This window comes from Ciconia boyciana, chromosome 10, assembly GCF_034638445.1.
Source record: "Ciconia boyciana chromosome 10, ASM3463844v1, whole genome shotgun sequence".
NCBI lineage: Eukaryota > Metazoa > Chordata > Aves > Ciconiiformes > Ciconiidae > Ciconia > Ciconia boyciana.
Genome location: NC_132943.1, coordinates 39,147,949 through 39,171,770, shown reverse-complemented (window position 1 = coordinate 39,171,770; position 23,822 = coordinate 39,147,949). Strand labels below are relative to the sequence as shown.

Below are 23,822 nucleotides of genomic sequence, written 5' to 3'. Positions count from 1 at the left end.
ACTCATGCCAGGCATGCCAGGGACTGGAAACAGCTGGCTGCAGGAAAAGCACGTGTGCCAACTCTCATTTGCATCACTCAATTAGCTTTCCCTCAGCTATTGCAGAGATGTGTTTCCTGATGTGGCTCACTGGACTAGCCTCTTAGTTCAGGTCAGAAGTGTTTTTCCCTGGCTCTTTGCCTTTGTGCCAACGTGCCTTCAACATAATGCAGCTGGAGAGTCCATCCCCTCCCTCCAACGCAGGTTGTGAGGTAAGAGAGTTTCCTTGGGAAGGTTTGAGCATGGATACCAGAGTGAAAATCTGCACTGATAAGTGAATGAGACTAAGTTAATTTATGCCACCTGCAATCTGAGTTGAATTGCACAAATCCACTTACCAGGGACACAACATTGGTTGGGTATGATACAAATGCCAGGTTGGATACTGCAAAAGGGCTTGCTGTAGCAGGCCAGCTATAGTGTCTGCTGCCTAGTCACCAGAAGGATGAAAAACTATGTGGGATGGTACCAGCTACTGATCACATTACTACCAGTACTATTGCCTGCCACCCACTGCAGAGAAAGGGAAAGCAGCCTCAGTGATATAGGACAGTTTGGCACAATTAACCTCTGTGGAGTGATGCTGGATTTATACCAGCAGAGGATGGGGCCAACCTCTGGGGTCCCAAGTGCATCATTCCAGAGCATGCCACTCCAACAGTGAGGAAATTCTGGATATATTGTTTTTCTTTCTCAGGAGCTGCACATATATATTTAAGGCACTCGAGACAAATGCAACATGGCACGGATGTTAGAGGGCAGAAACTCATGCAGCCAAACAACAGATTTCTGTAAATAATCAAGCTACTCCTTCTCTTCGACATCTCCCTCCGCATTTACTTTTGTTTAGCTCCAGATCCAGCTTGTTCTGGGGGGCAAGGGAGAGCAAGAGCTGCTCAATTAAAACCGTGCAGCTGGTCAAAGCAGCAGAAATCACAGCAGCTGAACTAACTAGCACCTTAGTGATGTACTGGCTACGGCGCGCTCCCAGTGCCATCATGTGGTGAAACGTAGTTAACACAACGGGTACCCGAAGCAGAAAAGCCGGCCACCACACAGCCAATAACTCAGCAAGGAGGTTCTCCCAACCTCATAAACCATGAAGGGAAAGCTCAAGTCAGCAAGAGGCTGGAACTGAAATACAGCCCAGCGCTTTAATTTACTGCTATCTTTCCTGCTTAGTTTTATATGGTCATTTTTCTTGAAGAAAGAAGAAGATTTATATTTAAATATGTCTGGAATTATAGATGTTTGAAAGGGCAGTACAAAAGCGACACATACTGCATGATCACAGCAAGGAAGAAAAGCTTAAAAATCAATTGGCCAAGCCAGAAAAAAATGCAGTGTATTTGACCCTCAGGTGTAGTAAGTCAGGACAAGTCCTGTGTTTGAAGGCTAGCTCTGTCCTAGGTACGTGAGTGCAGCCTGCTGTTACTCATTGCAGGCCAGCCACATTCCCAGCCTTAGCCTCAGAGATACAGTGAGGATTTTCCAAAATGAATCAGAACTTCCATGATCCCTGAGAACAGCCAAGATGCCTAAGCACTTAAATAAGTTACTTTACCAAAAAGAGTGTTCTCAGAAATTTCTGCTGTCTGCGTGAGGCAGTGAACTGGGTTTTAAGACAACACTGCTTACTCCAAGTACTGAAATAAACTTCTCAGCACTGACTGCATCTGTGCTCAGGGCTTACCACAGGTTTCCCAGCAGAAGGATCCTGAGAAGGACCTTTGTGTCTTAGGACAAGGCTGTTGGTTTTTCTTACCTGTTCAGTTCCTTCAGGACCTTCTCCATGTTCACAATGCTGCGCATCTTATACAGGAACCATTTGTCAATGGCTGTGAGTTTGTGAATGACATCCACAGGGACGTCGTTATCCAAGGCCTGCCAAAAATAGGACAGCATCAAACAGCCCCTTTACTACATGCTTTGTAAATACACATTTAGTCTGCAAATAGGTAGCAGCAGCTATATAGCATAAAGACATAAAAAGTACTGTAGACTAAGCTGGACAAATCAAAGGTTCATCTACCCCAGGATCCTGTTTCCCACAGCAACAGAAAACGTGCCCCTCAAGCGGTGTAGGGAGGCACCAGCCACTTCTGCACATGCTTTGGTACCAAAAGCTGGCTTCTGTTTGAGCAAGAGAGAGAGAATTTGCTTTTCACAGAGCCAACAGCCAAACTTAAACTCATGGCAACAAGGCTTGGCATCCACTGAGTATGTGCCTTAACTACCTACAGCAAGGCATATTCAGCCTGCAGTGCCGACTCTTCCACCTGCACCCCTTACCACTCGAGTTGCCTAAATCTCAGACCCACTGCCAGCCTCCTAGCTGCAAATGCTGAACAGCAAGGTCCAGCTTCTCAGCTGTGGTGGAACTTTTTGCTTTGGAGCACAAATCTTGATTTACCCTTGAAATACAAGACTGAATCAAAACATATGGCCTTGAAACACCCTTGAAGCAAGGGAAAGTCCAGTCCTGGGTGACATGCTGCAGCTACAGTGTAACTCAGGCTTCCCTCTCTGTATCTCAAGTTAATGTCAAGATCATTCAAATTCCCCTGCATTATCTCGCTGGAGCTATTTGGGGGTTTTGTTTCATTTTTATCAAACTATTTGCAACCATGGGGTAAAAAAGAAGCCCACAGAGTTATTATTCAAATGACAATGTTTTACAGAACACTGAAGTATTAAAAAAATAATAATAAAATTCAGAGGAATATGCTAGAGAGCCCCCCAATACATCGTAGTGGGGGGCAGTTCTATCCTGATGCATTGCAGTTGTATCTTCTATCACTGATACTTCTTGGGTCTCACCAGTGGTGTACAGTTACAACTCTCCTGATAAAACAACTATAATCAACCATAATGATAATATCAGCATGGTATCTTTGCTGAGCTGAAGTAATCAGGCTCATTAATTTGTTACCACGCTTAATTGTTTTCTTGCAGGGCAGCATCCCTGGAACAAAGCCAGGGCAATGCCACTGAAGAAAACTCCAGCATTCATTCAGACTGCACCCTGCCATTATTCCTCCGAGTTATCAAGCTGCGGACACAACATTGTACCATCACTGCATGCTTCAGCACCGAGATGTGGAGACTTTATGCCAGCTGAGAGAAATGCACAGGTCACTTCAGTGCTGTGCTCCAAGCAGGCACCACCCACATGGACAAGGGATGGGTAATAGCTCTTATCAGGCACTGCAAAATACTGACACCACCTTCTACCTTTTCTAAAGGATTTCCAGACAGCTTGCCTGGGCCTCCCTCTCACAATTATTCTCTCGTCCTGAGAGGTAATAAGCAGCTGACTTGAATAGCCTGCTTGCTCACAAGCAGTGGTGAAAACCTCTAATGTACATTTTGCTCCTTTAGAGTAACCAGTCACTTACACGCTGAACCTGCAGCTAGTGCTTGGCACCCAACAGCCACTGCTCTTCCAAATGCCTACAAAGAGAAGGCTGGGGCCATCACAGAGGTCCCTGAGCACTGGCAGTAACAAGGCTAGGCTTCTCACACATTTCTGGGTATAATACCGGTATGAGGCTACAGGTAAGGGGTCCCTCCCATCCTGATTCCTTAGTGCTTGGTGGGTAAGGTCACACTGCCACATTAGTGGGACGTGAGCAGGTCTTTCTTCTGCCCATCTACTTTCACAAAACATATGCAGACTTACATGTCTTGAGGATCTCCAGCCTTCAGTCAATGGTCCCTGAGCCACACATACGCACACAGGTAGCATGATCACATACACTTAATCTGCTTAGGACTCTTTATTTAAAAGTCCTAGGGATCTTCAAGGGAAGCTGAAAAAGCCAAATTCTTTCCCCTCCTTAATCAGAGGAGGGGCAGAGAAAATAAGCCATCTTCACCCCTGTGGCATAAATCTGGGGACTGGGAGAGAAGAATGAGTTTGCAGACAGTTCTTGCTCCCAAATCACCACACTACAGGGGCAAATCAGGTTTCCAGGCAGAAAATCCCTGTAGGATTTGATCAGGGGCCCTGGACAGCACTCGGATGGCTTTACTCTATTCAAACCCACATGAAGGAGCAAAGCCTAAACACACGGTGGAAGAAGGGGGAGGAGCCACAGCAGGACAACGTGACTTTAGAGCCCTGCTCACCTTCAAGAGTGGACCATCCAGTAGACACTGGCCTCACACTGGGAAGCCAAGGGGTTTATAGGACTGCCTTCACACCGTGAGTTCAGGGAACAAGCCTAGTCTCCAGGCAAAGCAACGGAGGGCAGCGGAGCTGCTCGTGCTGTCTCTAGGGCCAGCACCCTTGTTCCTTCAGTCCCATCCCTGCTCCTCACCAAAGGAAGTATTTAGCTGCCTGTGGACAGGAGCAGAAGTGCAGACTAGCACGTCGGTAGTGCAGACAACTACGAGATCAGGGCCCTGGTGTGGAGCACGGATCGAATCCACAGCGTAAGTCTTCTGAGGCCACTCGTACACAATCCCTAAGAGGGTCCAGAAAAGATCCTATACAACCTGAGCAGCCCTGCTCATCAGGCAGTTACATCCTTGCAGCACTCAGCCACTCTGGCCAAGGAACAAGTCTCATCTATTTCAGCCTCTTTCCTAGTGCCTTCTTTTACATTACAACAGGGAGACCCATTACCACAGCAATAGCTCTGAATGGCAGCTGAACTCCCTTCCCTTTCACCTAAACAGTTACTGTTTTCACCATCCAACAGACAAAGGAGAGTGAAAAAGTAAAAAGCTTTGGAGAGCTGACTAGTGGGGCTTGGCGGGAGGGGGGGCAAGGAGAAGACATACAACGAAGCTCTGTCCTGTTCCAAACAAAGCTGATGGCTAACGGGGACTAACTGTTGGCCTTTAAATGTCAGCAAGCTGGAAAGGGATTTCCAGGCAGGCAGCCCCAGCTGCCAGAAGTACCTCTTCCTGATATTGCTTGCCTCAGTTATTAAGGGGGACGAATTAGTGCACTGTGTCAGGCAGAGGCAGCTCTTTACAGGGAGGGCTTAAGACTTTGATCTTGCTTTTTTCAACAGCTCCCAGTGAAAATGCCACCAGCTGGGAACACTCAGAGTGTTCAATGGGACCCAAACTCACCTTCATCTCCCCAGATCCCCTGTGTTAACATGGGGCTAAGATTAACCTTTCACAAAAGCTCTCTGAGCCACTTAGAGAGACAAGAAGCAAGATTTTTCTCTCAGTCACAAGAAAAAGCTATAATAAAGACCAAGCACAGCTGATGAAGGATGTTCTACACTTACGAAGACACACATTTCCCCAGCTTGAAAAGCAAGAATCAACAGCTGGACAAGCCACACATTTATGGAACATCTTGTGCTTTTCATTCAGGCCATTTATAAGAGGAACACCTATGTGAAAACCTTTTTAGAAACACAGCACAACCTCAGCTCCCCACACTCATGTGGAGGATGTAATGAAATGTATCTACACATGAGCACAAAGGGCTTAAAGACTCCACCACACAAAGTCAGGGGCACAAAAAATAGTAACTGGAAGTTCCCTGCCAGGAAGGTTTGCAATTTTAAAAAAGAACAACAGGTAAGTATGAGCTATAAAAGACAGCTGCCCCCTCCTCTTCATAGAGGGTATGGACAGATGGACAAGTTAGCTGCAGCAAAACCAAAGTGTGAAATTGCACCTACCTTGTAAAGTAACTAACCCCACATTTACCATGTGATAAACACAGGCGAACACCATGGGGCTGAAGGAAGAAATAATTTCACACCCTAGCTCCCCTTACAATAACACCCCCCATTACCCAGACACCTTGAAAGATGAAGTGATTTGCCTGGTGTGACAGGAGAGGGGTTAAAAGAATGCTATGGGAAGTTGAGCCTATTTCAAAGAACAGGGGATTTCCTGTATGCTAAATTTAATATAGAGTTTTAATTTTTTTTAGTTTCAAGCCCATACCAATGCAACAATTGCAAAAAGACAGTGCTCTCACAGACTGCAGCTTGCCGTTCTTTATCATCCTTTGTTTCAGTTCTCAAAAGGATCTTCATTTTTTCCTTCTTCCCTTCCTATAAATGAACGGTAATCTGCAAAACTGGCCAACTTTGACTGATTTACTAGTGTAAATCAGGGCTGAACATCAGCCAATTTTTAGCAAACAATTATATTATAGGAACAAGCAAAGGAAAGTGATCCAGGTCTCCACCAACACTCAGCTACAAACTGAAGTGCCAGGACACAGGAATGCACCTGCTGCTGAATGCAATGAGCATTGGCTAAGACTGTACCGAAAGGCAAACACATTACCTGAATATAGAAGATGCAGGAACATAAAGATGTCAGCAGGAAAAATTAAAGTCCTATACCCACCCAGCTATTATGTTCTGCAGAGGAAATTACATGACAGAGAATATCTATCTATACTTTAACAGCAAGGATCCTACACAAGGTGGTCCCAGTGTGCTTGACAGAGGGAAGCAAGGGGGTGAAGAATACTCAACCTCTGTCACCTCAGTTGACCCAATCTGGTAGCTGTAATTCAAGGGACATAGGTCAAGGACTTTCTATCTTTTGTTACCTTGGCTATTGCATATATCCGAGTGCTGGACGGCTCAGAGAGTTCCTTCTGGAGATCTACGATGGCTGGCCAGGCTTTATTCATAGGTAGATGTGAAGTGAAGCCATCTACAGAGGGGTGGCACATTCTCAGGGCCTTTTGGAAGCTCTCTTCAAAAGTGCAGCCAATAGCCATGACCTGTAACGGAGAGCACTTCCACATTAGCTATGGTGAGCTGCTGTCCAGCTATCCCCTGAATAACAGAGGATTGCAAATTTAAACCATGAAGACAGACATACAGAAAGATTACAGCCTTTGGACCTCCTCCCTAAGATAGTCCTGCTGTCTTTAAGACAGGCGCAGCTGACTGAGCCTTGGGAGTCCCACTTCTAGGCCTGACACTGCCAATATTATTGACAGGGAGTTTCAGACAAGTGACTCCTTTCTGCTTTCGTCTCCCTATCTGTAAAATACAGGAAGCTGCTGCTCTCCTCTGTAAACTGCTTTGAAGCACTTTAGTAGAGGGAAGCATTATGCAGCAGCATGGGTGTAGTAATATAGAAGGATATTTCTGTTTAACAACCTGTTAAGAGATAGAAACTCACAGTGGTATTTTTAAGGTTCGGAAGAAATCTGCTCCTCTTCCTTTAAATTACATATAACAGTGACTCTTCTCTGTGAGGGCTCTCTTAAAGGATTACTGCTCCTTGGCATAGCAGCACTGGGGTTTCCCTCCTTCAATCTTGACATCACATCCAATAAGAAGACAAGCCTTTCTCTGTGGAAATCTGCGAGGTAACAGAGCCCTTTCTCAAATTTCTACATTTTTATTTCCCAGTGCAGTGAAACACTAACAGCATAAAAATCTTCTCAAAACCAATGTTGAAAAATGTCAAAAGAAAAAAATAATATTATTTTCTGTTTTCTCACAGCTCCAGGCCCACTGCCCAGCACAACAGAGCTCAGGAAAAACCAGGCCAGGCCAGACTGTTCAATTAATAAAAATGCAGTAGGTGCTGCGATCTAGCTTCAAGTTCAGGCCTAAGGAGTTGACTGTGCCATACTAATAGAGACAGAGTGGCAAGAAACTCTTTGCTTCAAATACACCCTCTCCTACTCACAGGTCCTGGAGACTGAACTTTTTGCTGACTACCTCCACCAGCTGCAAACTGCATCTCTTAAGCTTCTCCATCCCTGTTTCAGTTCACTCCCCAGCAGTTATATACCTGTACAGTTGGAGCACTGACTCTTCCTATAGCTCCTCCCTCTCCTTACCCAGCATCCTGCCTTGAGAAGGACAGGGGGTTCATGCAGTTCTGCGATTGTGATATACAATATTTCCTCCTGCAAATGTGTATGGCCAGGAAGTGTTTATAGCTGATGGTGCACAAGGCAACTGTATTTAGGAACCCCAGCTTTATAGAACAGTCCAAAAACCCCTAAGTAGAGAAGGTTAATATCAGTAAGCATCAACTCACTGAAGAAAAAAAAAACAACAAAAAAAAAACCAAAAAGCACCTCACTGCCATTAAAAGCCAAAACTGCCACTGGAAAATCAAGTTCTAATTAATCCTTCCAGTTGTGATGAAGGCTTGTTGTCTGAGCAAGGTAGAATTGATAGGTAGAAATGTTAGGAGGGTCTCACATGTCAAAATAATTTAATAAAATAGCCACTTGAAAAGCATTAGGAAAAAAAGGCAGCTGAAAAAATACACAATTAATTAGTTTGCTTTGGTAGCTGATATGTAATTAACTAATTAAGTGGGTAATTTACTCATTTTGCTTCATTTCTCTTCTCTTAAAACATGGTCTGAAAATGCTGTTATTGTCCCAGACACCTTAAAATCAGGGTTTAAAAGTCACACTGTCATGTTCCAGATATAAGAGACTTAATCACTAAGAGAAGTCAAAACTTCAGAGCAAGATTACAGGTTGTGTTTGGATTTCAAGAGCGGAAGTAGGCTGAGATTTGGCATATGGTTTTAACAGAGAGGACAAGTAACTATGGGAACAACCGAGAGCTATGGCTCATCAGCATCACTGAAAACAGACTACAACTCTTGAAGTTATACTTTAATTAACTGCCACAACAGAACCCCAAACAAAAAATAACTCTGAGAGTCCTGTAGTGAGTGTTAAGAATTAAGTCAATCTCAGGTGATCCAAAGTGGTCTCTTCCCTTAGGAGTCAAACCATTTATGAATCCACACTGTGATATCCAAGATTACACAGTCCTAACTCATTTCAATTAATTATAGTACTGGATAAAAATCATTTGAGCTAAATAAATATCTTCAAAAGCCATTAGGTCCCTGAAGATAGATATTCTGAGGGTTTCCAACAAAGAGAAATGGCTTCCCCAAGTGGTGGAATGGGAGGGAAGGAGAGAGTCTTGCACTCACCTCTCCCACACTCTTCATGGAGCTTCCAATCTGGTTGGATGTATGCTGAAAACGGTCCAAATCCCAACGGGGTATCTTCGTAACAACGTAATCCAGGCTGGGCTCAAAGCAGGCAGACGTTTTTCCTGTCACCACGTTCTTGATTTCTGGCAAGGGGATTCCCAAGGCAATTTTGGCAGCAATGAATGCTAATGGATACCTGCCATGGAGGAGAGGTAAAGAATGGTAGAGTGGGAAGTATTTTGCTTTTGCAAATCCCAGGAGTGGATCAAATTAAACAGATATGAGGTGATTTTCCCTCCTCAACACAACAGAAGGTTACTGTGCTCAAGTACAGCAGGGTCCGTCCAGCTTCCCCCCCTAACACATTGTAGAGCTTCCTACCTAGACCTGGAACTTCTTTATTATCTGCAAAGCCACCATTTTAAATATTTGTCATACCCACAGTGAGACCACATAAACAGATACGTTTTGCTGCAGTCTGTCATCTAAAAAGAAAACAATCAAACGCCCACTGTCCAACATCATGGCTTATCTCCAGTCTGCTATGGCACTTCAACAGCCACAAGAGTTGTTGAGAACTGCAAATTAGAGATTAATTTGTGCCTCTCAACAGCATCTGCAAAGTGCAATTAAGAAGCCAATTTTTAAACAGCCTGCTCTGACCATCCTTATCTTGATTAGTTTAAGATTAGCCAACAAAACAAAGGCAGCTAGCAATACCATTTGCATCAATCTGACAGACAGCTCATTAATAACTGTGTCCTCCGGGTCCCAGAGATGATTTGCAGCCAACATAGAGTGGATATGCTTTGTAAGGACAGCTATTAGGCCCACACACACACCTCCTGGGGGTTCTTCCATTTGTAGTAACAGCATTAGCAGGCTGGAATGGACCTGGAGGGCTCACTAACCCCTTCTTCCATCTCCCAGCAGGACCGACTCTCCAAGGGTCAATCCAAGCAGATGCTGACAATAACTGTTCTTAGAAGCTTCCCATGCAGAAATCTGTACCTTACTGACCTGACCACTCCAGAGTTCTCCCTAACAGCCAACTTCAGTCTTCCTTGCTGCAAATTAAGCCTGTGCCTCCTTGTCTTAACTGCATGGAGAGCAGACGTAGGAACTCTTCTTCCTTGCAGCTGTCACTTACGTATTTAAATAATACACTGATCCAAGTCCCTTATCGTAATTCTCTCTTTCTGTTCTTCTCCCGTCGGTTTTTGTTTATTCATTTGTTTGTTCTGTAGTATTTTTGGTTTTTTAAATAATCTTACCCTGTCGCCTTGGAGGCCAAAGCTGAACTTCTCGAGAGTCTGGCATTAACTTCAATGATGTAGTACTCCAGGGAAGTTGGATGCAGAGCAAACTGGATATTACACTCTCCCACGATGCCCAAATGTCGGACAACTTTGATGGCACGATCCCTCAGCATCTGAAATTCCTCATTAGTGAGTGTCTGGCTTGGAGCCACTACAACAGAATCCCCTGTTTGCCACAAGGTAGCAGAGAAGGAAAATGAGAAGCAGTTCAGCAGCAGTAGATTCTAGCCACACAGGTCACTTGCTTTGTTAACCCATTGCTAGTAATGAAGTTACCACTGATATTCAAACCTGTGGATGCACAGTTGATGAAAAGGACAGATAGTTACAGGCCCAGAGTTGGAGAGGTCAGGCAATCTTATGGAAAACAGGATCATAGGAGTAGGTTTAGCCTAACAATATCTGTTTCACACCCTAACTGGCTGTATCCAAGACCTGAAGAGTATTTCTAGAGCCCACTTCATTGATCACAAAACTATGACAACAACAGCAGGCAGAAGGGCACTGCATAAAAAGGTTAACGAGCCATTTCCAGTGAGCCACCCTGTGCCCAAGCCTACCTGTGTGGACTCCCATAGGATCAATGTTTTCCATATTGCAGACAGCAATACAGTTATCAGCAGCATCTCTCACAACTTCATACTCTATCTCCTTCCAGCCAACAACTGACTTTTCCACCAGAATTTGTTTAGTCATTGCAAATGCCTGGGAATATGTTAGGGAAAATGAACAGTAAAAAAGAAAACCTTATTAGAACATGTTCCATATTTAAGACTTCTATGGCTTATCTCCAGACATCCCAGACCAACATGAAAATTGAAAGATGAAGATAAGCGAAGTTCATAGCACTGATGACAAGCACTTTATATTTCTCTGGGTTTGTTTTTTTTTTTTAAATTTTACATTAGCTTCATTTGAAAGGCATAGAAAATATTTATGTGATCTGGTGGGAAAAAAGGCAGGGCATGTGAGCTTGCAGTGGCATATAAATACCAAATAGGAATATAAAAATATCTAAGGCTTCAATCATGCAACAGACACATGCTTTTGTTTATGTATGTGGGCAGCCCCACGGACTTCAACAGGAGAAGTCTACAGAAAGCTAAATGACTAAGTGATGGGGAGCGTGGGTGCCAGCAAACACTACGTAATTAATAGCCCTAATAATGCTGCTTATCATTGGCATACTAACCAGAAGCAAGATTCGTGATTTATTCTTAAACTAATCTTGAAAGCACTCCTCAGCACAAGAGACAAAAATGAAAAATATAGTTTGTTGGTAAATGAGCATAATCTAAGTGAATAAATGGCCTTAATATTAGCAGATAGAAAACATTAATCAGTTCTCGCTTAAAATCCTAGAAAGTAACGGGCACATTATCAATCCATCCTTTAGCAAAGCTTCTTGTTTTAATGCTGCCCATGAATCAGTCTTCAGTCTGGTCCCCTCTGTAGTTAGCTCAAGCTGTTATTCAAATGTTGCCCTTAGCTCAGTTGCCAAACTTGCACAAAAAAAAAAAAAAAAAAATAAAAATAGTTTGAGGAGTGGCACTTCACACCCGGCCTAAGCAGGCACTGAATTTGCAGTGATGTAGCGGGAACACCTAACCACACTTGTAAAACAATCTACGCTGCTCCTGTGTTACTGCCTATTGCCTTCTCTCACTCAAAATGAGCAGACTCAGGAGATATGAACTCAAGGCCAGATTACTTGAACTAGCTGTGCTATGAAACATCTATAGGTGTTCAGTTATCTGAATTACATACAATTCAGAGTCCAGTGTCTGAAAATCCAGTTCACAGAATTACTACAGATCATCTTCATAACTGAAAAGAACAGTTTCTGCTGGGCTGTGGAAATGAGAGTCCAAAGTTGAGCTAATTCAACAAGACCCAAATTCTTTTTCACTGTAAATTTTGAAATATTGTTCTTCATTCAAAATGCTGAAGCTCTTTTAGTACAATTTTTGAGAAAATGAAAACATTTACTTAGAAAGTAAAACAGAATCAGACTTCTGGTAGAAAAAATGGAAAGTTTCAGAAACATTAAAAAATTTAGGAAAAATATGAACTGCTTCACTCCTAGAATTTTACAGATAATAAGATGTTTATAAAGAGCAGCCGTTTTACAGATTTCAGGGAAAAATGGAGATGTTCAAAACCACTTTTTTAAAAAAAACACTAAGAAATGCTGATCAAAACCAGGTTTTCCTACTGAAAAATATTTTGATGTAAACCTTTCAGACAGCTGCACTCCCAGGGTTTCTGGGTGAATTTCTATATTCTCTAAGCACAGACCACGTGTGAGCTTGGGCAAGCAGTCTTTCCAACCTCAGCCATCAATCCGTAAGATGGGGTTACTGTACCAACTGCCTCCTCCTGCATCTGTCAGTCCTGTCCACTGAGCCTCCCTGTGACAGACACTGCCTGAGCAGATGTTTGTTCAGCACTAAGCACACTGGACCTAAAGTCTTTTTGCATGACAGCACTGTGGAGGAATACAAAAATGTCATTTTCACATACAGCTCTTACTGGCATCAGGAGTATTTCTTTCTAGAGATACGTGAAAGATTAAGAGGTTCAGCAAATCAGGAACAGACAAAACCAAGAATTTTAGAGACCAATTGTTCCTAAAATTGAGAGACCAATACTTCCTAAAATGCTGCATGTTTTCCAAGGAAAAAAGCTTTTGTTTTGTTTTCCGCAATTATCTGTTTACTTTTCACAGCAAATTTATAAAAAACAATCCTAGATTTCCTACAGAAAAAGAGCTGTCTCTTCATAGCCATAGACAGCTGGTCGATGTCAAATTATGAAGTGTCATCCCGTTAAAATTCTACATGAGCTTTTGACGTAGCAAAAATACCGTCTTTAGACAGAAACACAGCAAAGGTCCAAGCCTCCCAGCTCTTCTGTCCCTGATACTACATTATCACTCAGCATTTCGAATATTTCAACTTCCTTGACATCCTTCATGTGCCATTTACTCCTGAAAGTAGGTGAATATAGTCCACTATGTTTCTTTTCAGACCAAAATTGCTGAAACACTTGCTCAAATTATGACTTGTCTCTCATAAATTTAACAGATCTGTCATGTAACCATTTTCATTATCCAAGTCAGCAGGAATTATGAAAAGATAGCATTAGAAGGAATCAGGATAACATTTTACAGATAAGATGAAAGGTAGGGTATGTACAATTCCAGTGTCTGTGACTACTAGAAGAATACCTAAGAAAATCAGATGTCCAGGCCCTATTCCCAGAGCTTGCAACTGCAGACGTACCTTCATACCAAGGTCCAGCAAACTTTCCTTATCAGGACATATGCCTGACCCCAGACCACCAAGGGCGTAAGCAGAACGTATCATGACTGGGTAGCTAATCTTTTCAGCTGCCTTCAGAGCATCTTCAATCTTAAAGGAGAGGGGAACACATTTCAGAGATATGATAACAATTAAGATGAATAAAGTCTTCAACTCTGGTTACACGGTTAATTGGAAATCCCATCAGTAAGACACTAAGCTGTCTGAAGATAAAATAAAAAGAATAAAAGTTGGCTTTGTAACATTGCTTTGTTCTGCCAAACAGCAGAAAACTGGAACATGGACTCAAGGAAGTGACTTCTGTCCTTAGTTGTGTGGACTTCCTTGCTGACTTTCCATGGACAATGTCCTTACCTGGTCTGTCTTCACAGACTTTAGCATGAAATAACCCCTCCAACAGACATCCTGGTTTAAGACCTGTTTGGTTTTCTCCAAACTCAAACAGGCCTTCCCACTGAACCAATTTTTTGTTTTCACCCTCCCGTCCTCAAGAAGGATTTCGGTACTGCTGATTTTGAGGACTTGAAAATCTAAGTCTAAATGGCTTGCATAAGATTAAAAAAAAAGTAGCCATTGAAATGTTATATATTTTTGTGCTGCAGCACAGAAGTCACCCCAACCTAATTTACTTTTCTTGTCAACAGGTAAATTAGCTTAGGCTTTCCAAGTGCTTAATTGCATTTTTCATTCATTTTAAATCATGGTGAAACAGCATCAACCACTGTGGAGTGCTGATGAAAGCATACAAGCTACAGTATTCACAGCTGTATTCAGCTTTCACTCAACAAAACTAGACAATTTTTTTTTAATAACTCAAATGGGCAACAGTAATAGTAATCACATCTTCAAAATCGACTGATTTACCGATTCCACTGCAAAGCTAGGAGCAATCTTTTCATTTAGCTCAGTCAGTTTATCGGAAAAAAGCTTTCTATCCTCTGTAGCCATGATGGATTCAACTGATGTACCTAGGACCTTCACACCATACTCCTGCAGGACTCCTTGCTTGAAGAGTTCCACTCCTGCAGAGCAAACAAAGCCACAGTTTTGAGGACTGATGGTAGATGAAGAAGAAAGTACTCAGAAGATATCTGACTAGCTGACAACTTGTCTGGTCTCATAAACAGCTAATTTTATTATTCTTTATCAGTATTAGACCTCAGAACCATAACATGAAAGTTTCTGTCCTAAAATCTATGGAACCTGGGACTGTCAGTAAAGTTACTGCTTGGCCATAATCTGCAACATGGTTGGATACTGTTGCAAGAAGCTTAAATGAAGCGAAGTTTTCCTTCTGATCTCTGCCTCAAGGTGGTCTGAATATCCTCAATTCAGTTATGATAACTAAGACTTAAGCTGCAAAGCAGGATATCTGACTTACTTCTAAGCATCAAAACCAGCAATTAGGTGTTATGTTCACAGCTTAGCAATTACTCACTCCCCCATGGTCAGTATCTCTGCCTGTATCACTTAGTAACCTGGGCAATGTATGAGGCACATGGGTCTTGCATGTCTGCACAAACAGAGTCTGCTGAACACATGGTGAAAACCATGAGTTTGCCTACCAAGGCACCTGTATCCTACTCACCACAGTTGAGAGCAGTCTGGCCACCCATGCCCAGAATTAATCCATCGGGACGCTCTGCCTTGATGACCTCTGTGACAAACTGTGGAGTGATGGGGAGGAAGTAGACAGCATCGGCCAGCTTTAAGCCAGTCTCATTGGTCTGCACTGAAGCAATATTGGGATTCATGAGGACAACTTTCACATTTTCTTCCTGAAAAATGAAAATCTGCATTAAAACGAGGCATATTTGGAAAACGAGCTAACAACAGCAGCAGCAAGGAGAGATGGGGTTCAACAAGCAATTTACCAACAGCAGAATTTAGAAAGCTTGGTTCCTTACATACTCTCCCATAAGGGATTTCTGGTATCTTGTACCAGGCTGAGTTAATGCCAATTCTTTACTTTTGTGCCTCTGCCTGTCTGTGAATCTTGAGGGAGTGGAGATTCCCACTTGATTCAGAAATTTGCTTGAAATTGTTTAACACATTTAGGAGTAACATAGGGGAGACAGGAACAAACTCCAGCATAATCATGTCTGTCTTCTGTTAGAAGTCAGACTAAAAGTGACAAAGCAAAAAAAAATTAATCAAAACCAATCTTTTCTTGCCAAGCAGTAGGTCTTTGATCATGGGTAACCAAGTAGTTCTCAGATTTTTGTACTGACTAGTAACAGTACAAGCATACATTTTTTGCTTTGACTTTCCATACAGATACTTTAATTTTCCTGGTGTTATCACTTTAAAAATCTTGTCTCATAACCTTTTTATTTGATATTGCACATACTAAAAGACAAACTCTGCCTCTATATGCAAGACAAAGGTTAGCCAAAACCTCACACTGTTTTTTGTCTGTCACAGATGAGAAATTTAGAGGGATAATAAAGTTTGTCTGTTTCCTGCTACACCAATGGGAGTTTTGCCACTCTTTTGGCTATAGACAGAAATTCACTACAGTTTGCTCAATAACAGAAAAGCCTGAGTCAGATCTGGGCAGATCAAGTCTCCTCACTCTTGAAATATTAGTGTGTAATGAGGAAGCCAACCAAGTTTTGCTAATAATGATGAGACCAGAATGTGGCCAAACTTAAAAAACACGTCAACCACCAGCAGATAAAGAACAATGTATTACTGCTTTGTTGAAAAGGTGGACTGGGAAGTGCAAAGGCTGTAGCCTCATTTTTATGGGAACTCATTCTAATATCCATCAACTTTTTGTAAGGCAATAAACTTCTACAAACAAACAAGCCATTTGCAAACAGTGCTAATTATAGGTGCAAAATACATTTTAAGAGAAAGATTTGCTGTATGGAAGTTGTGGAGGTTAAGAAAAAACAATGAAGGCTCTCATTAAAAACAGGAACTGTGATCAGAGATTAAAAAAAAAAAAAGAGTTAAAAGAAACAGGAAGAAGGTTGGCAGACTAAGTCAGCCATTCCTCGACCAAATGCTACGGAAGCATCGCTGGGACCAGTACAGAAATCGCTATTTTGCCCCAGTTCACAATAAGCATGAAAATGCCATAGGATTTTTCTGTGTTTAAAATTTGTGATTGCTTGACCCGTTGGCTTGGGGGAACAAATATATAGCTTACCTGCAGCAGTCAGATTCTCACTCAAAGCTCTAACTGCTCAGTTCAGGTATTGGATAACATTTCTTCTCCTTCCTTTGATAACTTAAAATATTGCCTTAAAGACTGGCTGTAAATTTCTGCTGACCTTTTTCCCCATGAAAAGTTGGATTTTTTTCACTGAAGCACACTTTCCTTGGAAATGTGTGGAACAGGGAAGGGAAAGAAGAGATAAAATCCTTATGGAAAGTATTTTGTATTTAGACAGATGACCCCAAACTGGGTAGTTTACATGGTGGTGCTGAGGAAAAAGGGTAGATCTCTAACCAAAACATTCTTCTCTAATACATGTATTCAGGAATTCATAGCTATAATTCTGTTGTAATGAATGGAGAAGGGAGAGGTATGTCACTTCCCAACAAGCTGGAGTATCTGTACATCTCAGCTGTTTCTTTCCTACTTATCTGGCACAAGGTGTCTTAAGGACCAGCTAGCAGTGATGAGGAAGATAATTAATGAGAGAATTAATGCTCACTGTGCTAAGAGAGACACATTGTACTGATATCACATCCTATGGCCCAACTGTTCAGGATGTTGGATTTTAATCCACTTGCTGTTCGCCCTTGCAACCCCTTTCCTTCAACTTCTGCCTTTTTAATTTTTTATAAGCACATAGCACTCTGCGCAATGGCCACCCATCCTGATTGGAGATCTTTGTTACAACGTACTTAAAACAGTGAATTAATAATACGTCAGGAGGGCTCCATTCCTCTTTTTGTGTAATATCCACCTGTATTCAGACCAGCTGGGAGAATCCCCACAGCAAGTAATCCAGAAGGTTTTTCAGATGACCACAAGCCAGCCTCTGTTGTTCACAGATGCTTCCAGGTCTTGTTCTTCAGAGGATGTTCCTGCCTTTGATGAACATTCTTGCAAATACAAATTCACTGACTGGGGAAGTCCCACCTCCAGTGGGTTTTAATCTTTAAAAGAGGCACTGATTTAACTGTATAGGACTGAATATTAACAACAGCATCTTCTTATAATGAATCAGCATTCAACAGACTAGGAAGAACAGCAGTACATAACAGAATGAATCAGAACATCCAGCAGTGAGAATCCATATTGATTATTTATTTAAAAAAAAAAAAAAAGGCGAAGTCTACGGAGAAAGAAATCTCTCGTCTCCTGTTAATTGTTCCTGTTCTTTCCCACCCATGCTCTGCAGCTTTCCCCTGGCAGCCACTGACCAACTGCTTTCTCTCCCACACACAACTGTAAATCACTCTGCCAGAGGCAAGGTCAGGAAGTGCAAGCACTGCCGCTGGAATGGCTGATTAGCCTGCAGATTCGAGCAGCTGGCTGGTGGCCATGGGAAGGGAAAGTGCACTGTGGGAGGTCAAGCCAGGGAGATTTATCATAAAAAACCCTCCACTTTCTTCTAAAAACCAGAGCTGTTTGAAGGACAAAAGAGGAAAAAAAGGGAGAGAGATGCCTCCTTTCCAACTGAGGTCATTATCTGCACTCATCAACTCTGGGATCCTCCAATGCTAACTTGTTCTTGTTTTCTTGATGACGTGGCCACTTCGAGCTAGTAGCCAGCAATAGCAATACAGGACACAAAGAAAGCGTATACAATACAAGATGTGTTGTAACACTGGGACCAACCCAGAGCAACCCCAGATTATATTTAAGATTACTGTAATTGACTTTTTTCCTTCCCTGACTCCAGGGTCAGCCCAGGAATAGAACAGCCCTGACGTCAGAACAGCCTCAGAGCCACTCACAATCATCACCTCATCTGAAGGCAGCTGCTGAGTCTGCTCTAAATCTGTCAGACCAACCTCTACAAGCCCTCCTCCTTCTTCACATGAGGTTAGACATGAACTAGGGGGCCCAGGTAACTGTTGTATTACCAGTAATAACCCCATCACAGGAATACTGCTATGCTTCTACACCTTCTCCTAACATGAGCTCTTCCCCTAACACCCTTTCTTGGTGCTTTGCACTTCTGCAGCATGAAACAGCCAGAGCGAATTAGACCCCAAAACCCACCTTGTGAGTACACTACACAGGATCCTTCAGCACAAGCACTGTTTTAAATACATACATTTATCAGGCACCTGCAGAAGTACACATGCATTTTTGTTTGCTTCAGAATAATACAGCTCTCCAAGCTTCAGAAAGGGAACATCAGAAATGGGGTAGTAAGTTTACTGGACAAAATTCATCCAAAGGAATGACTTTTCATTCATTCCTTTCAAGATTATGAATCTATTCTGGAAACAAAACTTCATATGTATGAACTTTAAAAAGTTCATCCCATTTAAAATAAATGCCATTCAGAAAAACTGCCTTGATAAGGGGTTCAAAATCTTTTGCATAACAGCCTTGACAGCAGCCAACCGTTCAGCTGTTGTTATTATTTGTCTACCTTGCAGTGTGTTGGCATATCACAAAAGTTTCAGTAATTTCAGCTCAGGTGTAGCTGACCATATTCCTCCACTTCCATTCAATATGACAAGCCTGGAGTGACCAGTCACACATCACAAATAACAAACTGCTTGCAGACTCCAATGGAAACCTCAGAAATGTCTCTCTTTGGAAGGTAATTCTGAGTGATTAACTCACATGACTCAACCAACAAATTCACAAACAAAAAAAGTCTAAATTTCCCTACAGTCATTTTTTCTCACCAGCTTCCCTGCCCCAGTGATACTACAGTTGGATGATCATAGTTAGCTGTGAGAAGGGAAAGTAAATTACATGAGGTTAGTATTTTCAGAGTATCCTCTCACCTTCATGGCTTTCACAGCCTGGGATCCAGAGTAATCAAATTCCCCTGCCTGACCGATCGACAGACCCCCGGATCCTAGAATGAGAACTTTGGAGACCTAGAAGTGTCAAACAGCATGAAAAAATTCAGTCCCATGGTAGTGGATGTTGAAATGAACAGAGACTATACAGCACTGAACAGCCTCAAATTACAAAACGTAACTTCTAAAAAGAGAAGAAAAGTCACCTCCAAAGCCACTGCAGTTTTACTTCTAAGAATATTTCTACTGGACTTCTCCCATATATCTCTGATTAGAGAAGCACATGACTTATGCATAGGGCATACAATAAACATGTTAATTGTATCATGTGCTTATAGACAACCATGCCTCACTTTGGCTGCCCACAAAGTCCAGCTGCCTTCTCAGATAGCAAAATTGTGTGAAATTCAGCTCATACTAGGGATTTCAGATTTATTTGCTAAGCAACAGAGCATCAACATTATGCTGCTGGCACAAAATCTCATGGCCAGATTATCCCAGGGCACCTCATACACTGCTACGCGCGTACCTTCCTTGGGATAACTACAAAGAAAAACACATGAAACATCAGCTCTTAAAACTTTCTCAAAGAAAAGGGAGTTAATAACACAAGAGACACCTGATGACCGTGAGACAGGCAGCTGACAGACCTTTTGTAAGGGAAGCCTCCTTTGACTTCCATGGTCAGCTTTTTGTGCCATTTTGTACCATGCGTTCAGTAGGAATTAACAGGCTCCTAGCCTCACTGACAGGCATGACTAATGAGTATCTGTACACTGACCTCCACTCTGGAAGCTGTCGCTCTCGCCTTGGGCAGGACTGAGGAAATGGTACTGCCTTTCCCTCTCTTAACCAGTGAAATAAATGTATCAAACAGGAACTAGGAAAAACAAGCACATGTATTTAATTGCCAAAGTGAACCTAAATAAATATCAAGCAAAGAAGGAAAAAACAGGCCATTTGTGAGCTCAAACTATCAACTCTGCTCTGCTGCCTTCAGAAGGTAGATTTACACCATCAGAGAAGAGAGGATCATTATTTGAAATTTATTTAATAACTTTGACATATCTGACAAAGCTGCATTCAAGAAAGTGAGGTCATATCAGGACGAAAACACATATCAATCACATCTGTATGCTCTGCTTGTATATGGCTGGCAGTGTAATGAATGAGCATGCATTAAAAGCTAATATACAGAAGACCATACACTTAACTAGCTCAAGGGAACCATCTGGAATGGAGCCTGCTACAAAGCTGGGATCTGAACAGGTATATCTAAACATCAGTTGTGCTAAATCAGTATTGTCCTTCCAGAGGAGATCCCAGAGCAGCTGTGAGAAAAGTGTTCTCCAGCCAGGCCAGGTAGGGGAGGCAGGATGACCACTGCTGGCATGCAGGCAGCTGCACGCAGTGGGACAGGCTCCCCACCTGACCCCACACTTGCAGAGCTTCTGTCCACATGGCCTCTGAAGCTGGCTGCTGGGAATCACCTATGAAAGGAGTATGGATGGGTCCTGCAAGCCTAGCAGGATAGGGACTATGTTATCAAACCCATCCCAGCAGTGGGAGTGCACAGACTCGGAAAAGACAGAGCTGAGGGTTGTTGTCAGTTCTCTGAGATTCACTTGTCAATCAGATTGCTAGGAAACTGCTTGATATCAAGAGATATACTTGCAGGTTTAATCAACATCATCAAATTAAGATTAAAATAAGCACTTCTATGTATTCTTCCATCTTCCTCTCTCAAGAAATGCTAAATAGTTTATTTATGTTCAGACATGCCTCCTCTGCCTTCCACATCCGCTGTTGCTGCTTAGTCATACTCTGTGACTACGCAACCAGTTGTTATAGAATTTGTGAGAAGTCACAGATGGGGGATTAAAATTTCATTTCACTTAGGAGAACCAGAGTGAAGAAGTGTGAATCCATTTACATAACTCTACAGTAATTATAAAATTTGAAAGTGGAACTAAAATGTATTAGAAAATTAATGATTTTATTACAAAGCATCTGGCTAGTATTTTTTTCTGTTAAGATAAAATCCTTTTCCTTTTGCAATCACCCCAGGTACAAGAGATTTGAGCCTGATCCTGCACAGGCTTAAGCACTTCAGTAACTTCCAACACACAAATAATCCCACCAGGACTCAAAGCATAGACATCATATGAATGGAATCATTGATCCAAAGCACACAGAAGTCAATAGATGCCTTGCTGCTGATTGTAATTAGCTGCGGATCAAGCTAAGCAGACACAAGCCTATGCATGACTGGGTCCTCTGTTAGGATCCTGACATTTCCAAAACCAAGATTTGGGACCACCACCAACATAAAGACTTGTCACTGTAGCTGATACATATCTACACCCCCTAGGCCATCTGAAAGCAAGCCCAAAGCCCAAATCAACTCTCATACAATACCTCTGTGTCTCTTGGCCCAGGATTTGCATCTGGGTAGAACTGTGCTGTGAAAATCGGTCTGGTCTCATGCATAATTCCCTGCAGGAATAAAAACAATCATCTTGGACACTTCCTTGCAACTGGGCAAGAGAACAGAAAGCCACACCTTTCCCCTGTAAGCACTGAAGGCCAAAGGACTGGGGAGTTTCTAGGGGCTGCCAAATTTACACCCATTTCTTTCCCAGTCTTCAAACAATGTCTTCTCTGAGGAGTCATTGAACCTATTGTTCTTCTGCTAACACTCCAATGCCTGTATAACCCAACTGAGCTGTGTGTGGACGAGAAGCATAGTGGAGACACCACTTCCACTACAACAGCAAACACTACGAAGTTGTAAGCACTTAACAGAGCAGATAGGCTAGTCTCCCTCCAGAGGTAATCCTGGACCAGGCAGAGAAGAAAAACATACACGGTAAGAAAAGATCACCTTGGACAAGGCTGTAATGGAATGAAAGGTTTTACCATCCTGATCTGGTTGGTTCTGATACAGGAGAGATGGATTTGGGTCATGCTCTTTACTTCCATAACTCACTTTAAATAATGACACAGGGCCTTGCACATGATCTCTGCCCTGGGTTGTTTTCAGATCTGTGATGAAGTGGGACCACTGCTCTGGACAAACAATAGCTATGAAGGACCTAAACTGAATTTGGAGACAGTGCTTGTGCTTGTAGTTTCACTTGGAGCCAGGAAAAACAGACTTCTCATTTGCGTAGCCTGACAGTACGAAGCAGTGTGATCCACTGGGAGACTACCCTGTAGCTGTCATTGCTTACAGCCCCCGATTCCAGATGGAAGTAGAGAAGTCCCTCAAGAGGGAACCCAGGAAAAAATAGTTCTGATACAGCCTGCTTCCCTTAGGAATGGACAAAAGAGTCCCAACAGCCCCTATAGAGCAACAGTGCCATCCAGAGCTACAGGGTGGGATGCTGGGATAGGACAGGGATGAGAGATGAGCTACTGACCACAGCTGATCCATTATGGTATGAGTTTCTGCCCTCAGAGTAAAGAATGTCATCAGTCTGTCACATTTTCCCTGAATGCTCATGTTACTTCTAGTTACATACAAATATCTTTTAAAAATATTCACTACGTGGCTTGTCAGTATTTGGAAACCTGTGTTGGCCCTGTCCAGCTGTGATGGGTCAGGTCAGCCACAAGAAATGTTTTTTTCTCTTTCAAACAGAAGAATGCAATAGACTGCACATGACAGCCCATCCAACCCTGTTGCTGTTTGTGCATCCCATGCTAAAAAAACATTGCTCCTTGTCCCCCTCCATCTACGAAGGTCTGGGAGACTGATGATGCTTTGAGACTCACAGAAATGGTCCTTTAGCTCACATAAAATAATGTCATGCTTCTAGATCCGGAAGACTCATGCCCAACCTTATCACCTGCTTTATGCAAAAGCACCATCACACTTGTCTCCAGTCTTCAGCTAAAGCAAACACGAAAGGCCTGGGGATGAAAGGGTTCAGTTTGTCAACACAGCTAAACCAAACTAATTTCAAAAATTGAGCCAAACAGCTGCAAGTTTTTTGCATTAATATCCTGTTTGGTAACATTTGTCTCTGTTTAGATACGTCTGTAAGAATAAAGAAAATAGCAACTGACAAACAGCAAACTTATTCTAAAACCATCAGCTGGAAATTACTGTTCCTCAATCCTGCAAAGTATAGCCAAGATATGCCAGAACAGCACTGTTCAATCTGCCAGACTTGATGTGGGGCATTTATACAAAGCAATGGAGAGGCATATTCCTGTGGGGGAAATTGCTTTTGAAAATACCTTCTTTTCAATGATCTTCTGA

The 23,822-nt window shown here is 42.4% G+C and overlaps 1 protein-coding gene across 1 annotated transcript in view; it reads right to left on the bottom strand.

The window, feature by feature from the left end:
• CPS1 (carbamoyl-phosphate synthase 1) overlaps positions 1–23,822 on the bottom strand; it is a 97,409-nt gene that overhangs the window by 48,393 nt on the left and 25,194 nt on the right. The window contains exons 11-21 of the mRNA XM_072874272.1: positions 21,974–22,051; positions 20,337–20,435; positions 19,538–19,633; positions 15,195–15,384; positions 14,471–14,628; positions 13,568–13,696; positions 10,844–10,988; positions 10,239–10,449; positions 8,962–9,160; positions 6,581–6,757; positions 1,805–1,923 (exon numbers count right to left, since the gene is read on the bottom strand). Of these exons, the coding sequence (XP_072730373.1) occupies positions 1,805–1,923; positions 6,581–6,757; positions 8,962–9,160; positions 10,239–10,449; positions 10,844–10,988; positions 13,568–13,696; positions 14,471–14,628; positions 15,195–15,384; positions 19,538–19,633; positions 20,337–20,435; positions 21,974–22,051 (1,601 nt within the window). The remainder of the gene's footprint in view (positions 1–1,804; positions 1,924–6,580; positions 6,758–8,961; positions 9,161–10,238; positions 10,450–10,843; positions 10,989–13,567; positions 13,697–14,470; positions 14,629–15,194; positions 15,385–19,537; positions 19,634–20,336; positions 20,436–21,973; positions 22,052–23,822) is intronic.